The sequence below is a fragment of the Athene cunicularia genome (assembly GCF_003259725.1).
Source record: "Athene cunicularia isolate RWA chromosome Z unlocalized genomic scaffold, athCun1 chrZ_part1, whole genome shotgun sequence".
Classification (NCBI taxonomy): Eukaryota; Metazoa; Chordata; class Aves; order Strigiformes; family Strigidae; genus Athene; species Athene cunicularia.
Genome location: NW_020799142.1, coordinates 34,909,294 through 34,912,818, shown reverse-complemented (window position 1 = coordinate 34,912,818; position 3,525 = coordinate 34,909,294). Strand labels below are relative to the sequence as shown.

General features: G+C 52.4%; 1 protein-coding gene across 3 annotated transcripts in view; it reads left to right on the top strand.

Moving 5' to 3' along the window:
• The window catches only part of WDR7 (WD repeat domain 7), a 116,570-nt gene extending 114,037 nt beyond the window's left edge, over positions 1-2,533 (top strand). For all 3 annotated transcript variants that reach the window (XM_026865343.1, XM_026865342.1, XM_026865341.1), the window contains one exon: positions 222-2,533. In XM_026865343.1, coding sequence (XP_026721144.1) covers positions 222-425 — 204 coding nt within the window. In that variant the 3' untranslated portion in view covers positions 426-2,533. The remainder of the gene's footprint in view (positions 1-221) is intronic.
• The last annotated feature ends 992 nt before the right edge of the window (positions 2,534-3,525 follow it).

Below are 3,525 nucleotides of genomic sequence, written 5' to 3'. Positions count from 1 at the left end.
TGTCAAGGGAAGGCGGTCACACGGCGGGGCGTGGGAGAGGGCTCCCCCGGTTAGGCAGCGAGAGGGCAGGAGCCCGGGCAGCGTTGGTCGTGGGGGGGGCGAGCTGCAGACTGGATCTCAAGGTGACGGCCACCTCTGACCTCCCCCCGCTCCTCTGCCGTGGAACATCCATCTTGCGGCCGCTCCCGGGCAGGGCGGGTCACCCCGGTGTGTCTCTGCAGATGAACACCTCCCTCCTGGGGAGCATCGGCATGCTCAACTCTGCGCCCCAGCTCCGCTGCATCAAAACCTACCAGGTGCCCCCCGTGCAACCGGCCTCGCCGGGCTCCCACAACGCCCTGCGCCTGGCGCGGCTCATCTGGACCTCCAACCGCAACGTCATCCTCATGGCTCACGACGGCAAGGAGCATCGCTTCATGGTCTAGGGTACCCCCCGCGCTGGAACCCAGCTTCCTCCCTCCCGCCGTGCCCTCGGGGGCTCCGCCGACACCGTCCCCGTTTCCCCGGCGGCGCGGGAGCGGCGGAACCGGGGGCTGGTGGCACCAACCAGGCACCGCCCGGCCCCTCCCTCGCCCGTCAAACGCCTTTTCCCGTCGGAGGCTCTGGCAGGATGGCAGTGTTTACCAAACGGCTCGTGTTTACATGGACTTTCTCCCAGCCAGCACCCAGTGACGGCGCGGGGCGCGTCTCGGAGCTCGGCACGCGGGTTTCTCAGTGAGGGGCTCGTGGCCTCGGGACGGGGACGGGGGGAGTTTTGAGGGGGGTGGCCCGTGTTCCGATCCGAAGGGGATGTTTCCTCACGCAAAGTCTCAGTTTTCGAGAGAATTGGAAGTGCTGCTGTGCCCAGTCACTGCTGTGGTCTGGGAGAAAGATAATAGTCCACGTGTAAATAATAATTAAGAATAATCTCTTTAAGGTGGAATAGCAAACTTGAAAAAAAGGAGTATTTATATATACAGGTGGTTTTTGTTACCAGTGCAGGTATTTATTTAAAAAAAAAAAAAGACAAAATCTTTTTTTTCCCTAAAGCCGCTCCCATTTGTGCCGGGCCGTGCTCGTGTCACCCCCACGGGAAGGACACGGGCCTGGAGGGGGCGGCTCTGGCTGGAAAAATGATGCAAAGTGTGGAGCAGGTAAGTTATTTGAATGGAGATGTTGAAACATTCTCTTCAGTAGGAACATTCCTGTGTACCATTAGCTGTGACTGTGTTTCCCTCTTCTTACATATCTAATTTTGTGAAATATTTAATAGTGTGAAAGTATGCTGGTTTACGCTCACAGTAAAGAAAAAAAAAATCTATAAAATACTATTTTATTTAAACATATTGATGTATATGTTTGTATAGCTTTTTCTTTGCCATTTCTGTCTGAAAAGCTCACAGAACTAAGGAGGCTGTCTTTACATAATAAAGGAAAAACGGTACTTACAGAATCTTCCCTTCCCCCAAAAGGAATAAATATATTATTTTAAAATGGCTTCTAAATATAAAAAACATTGATTTTCTTTTTTTAGGTGGCCCGTGTAGTACACCGTACACGGAAGTGAGATTTAAAGTCCGGAGCTACATATCTGTTTGCTGTTTGAAAATCATTTTAAAAGTCTAAAAAGCAAGAAACTAAGACCGTTAGGAATGTTTAACACAAACTGCCGTCAAGTTTAATCTTCTCTGGCGGGAATGTAGTGTCTAGTGGAGAACTCTGTGGTAGAACATCAGGGTCTTTTCTACGTGAACTAATGCGACGTGCATGTACATTGTGTTTATACAGATCTACGTGTAACCTTGGGGATTAAGAGAAACACACAAGAGGGGAGAGCGGAGGCTTTTCACCCGTGGGATGGAAGGTTGTGGTTTCGGCTCCCGAGGAGGCGCCGGGGCACGCTGCGGGCGTTCTCCCCCCGGCACCCCGGGACCCGAGCCCTGGGCGCGTGGTAGCTCACACAAGTGCATTTGTTTGTGTGAAGCGAGAGGCCTGTGGGGGTTTCCCAGCTGTAGGAGCGAGCTGTAATTTTCCTCACGGGCCTGCCAGGGGGTCGGTGTGGCCGGAGCCGCGGCACGGCTGGCGAGGGGGCTGTTTGCCCAGGAGTCGCCAGCCCCCGGCGTGACTCTGGTGGGGGCCGAGCGCGCGTGGTCCCCGACAGATCCCTTCCCGTTAAACCCAGCCTCCGCCACAGTGACTTGCTTAAGCCCAGCCCTGAAATCCTGCCCAGCCTGGCGCTCTCGGCACTGCGGTGAAATGTGTATTGTCATTCCAGTGTAAGCTTTTAGTGCTTTATTGATTTGTTAGTGCTGTATTTGGACTTGTCCTTGTAAATGTAGAGACGTATGTGGCTTCGTTGGCAGTTTACAAGCAAAAGATGACATGATGAGACACCTGTATGAAAATGTTGTGATGATTGAAGTCACCGTGTATGGGGAATGGTTCAAGTGTCTGCCTCTCCAGCAACTTCTTGACAACTCCACTCCCCGTCCTCTGTATGTATTCAACTTCCCGGTGTAAATATGCTTGTGAAATAAAATGGAATCATGCTGAAGGGTGTTGGTTTCGTGGCATCAGCCCGACGGTGTGTGAATAATCGCCTGCTGCTCATTCCCTGCCCAGTAACCTGAAGTCTTTCCACCATTTGAGAAACTTCTTCCTTTTCATTAGAAAATCGGCCTGAAGGCGAGCAGAACGCAGCAGAGCAGGCGGGGGGTCACGGTGGAGGGACTTCAGCCTTTGTTACAGACCACAGAGGCAGGAGGGTGCTGAGAATAAGGTTCTTTAACTCCCCAAACACCTCACCCAGGCAGAGAAGGGAACGTGAATCTTCCAGAAACTCGCCAGCACTGCTGGGTGCCCGGTGACGCGCTTCCCTTGCCCTCTGCTTCACGTTCCCTGAAGGAAATAATGGAAATAAACCCTGAGGTTTTTCTGAGGTGGCATTCAGGATTACCAGATGTATTTAATGCAACGTTGCGTTTGGGTTGGGATCTGCCATAACGAGTTATTTTTAAAAAGCAGCAGTTGTGTTTGCCTGCGGAGGAAGCCGCAGTGCTGTGTGCTGGGGTGAGCCGGGGCGGCCGGAGCTGGGTCAGACATGACCTAATCAGCCTTCAGAACAAAAACCCACCGAGGAATTACGCGAATCCTCAATTTCAGGGGTGTGAATGTGTTAAAACACCGGTGGCTCCGGTGGCTCCTTACGGGCGAAGCCGGTAGCAGCTCGGCAGGCGATGGCGGGCCGGCTGCGAGGGGCAGCGCCGGGCAAGCCCTCACCCTGCCCCTGCTCGGCTGACAGGCAGAGCTGAGCCTTGAAAAATCAATACTGGGGAGCCAGGAGGGAAATGTTTCCAACCTCTAACTAGAGAATGTTTTTTGACAAGGCCAAGATAATCCAGGCTGCACAGGAGAAAGAGAAAAGAAGACTCATTTTTAAAGCTTGACACTTCAAGGTGTTTTTGTGCAATGGTTTAGAGGGAGCATCGATATGTACAAATACCAAAGGTCAAAAAGAAAAGCCAGAAGAATTTCAAAAATTAGATG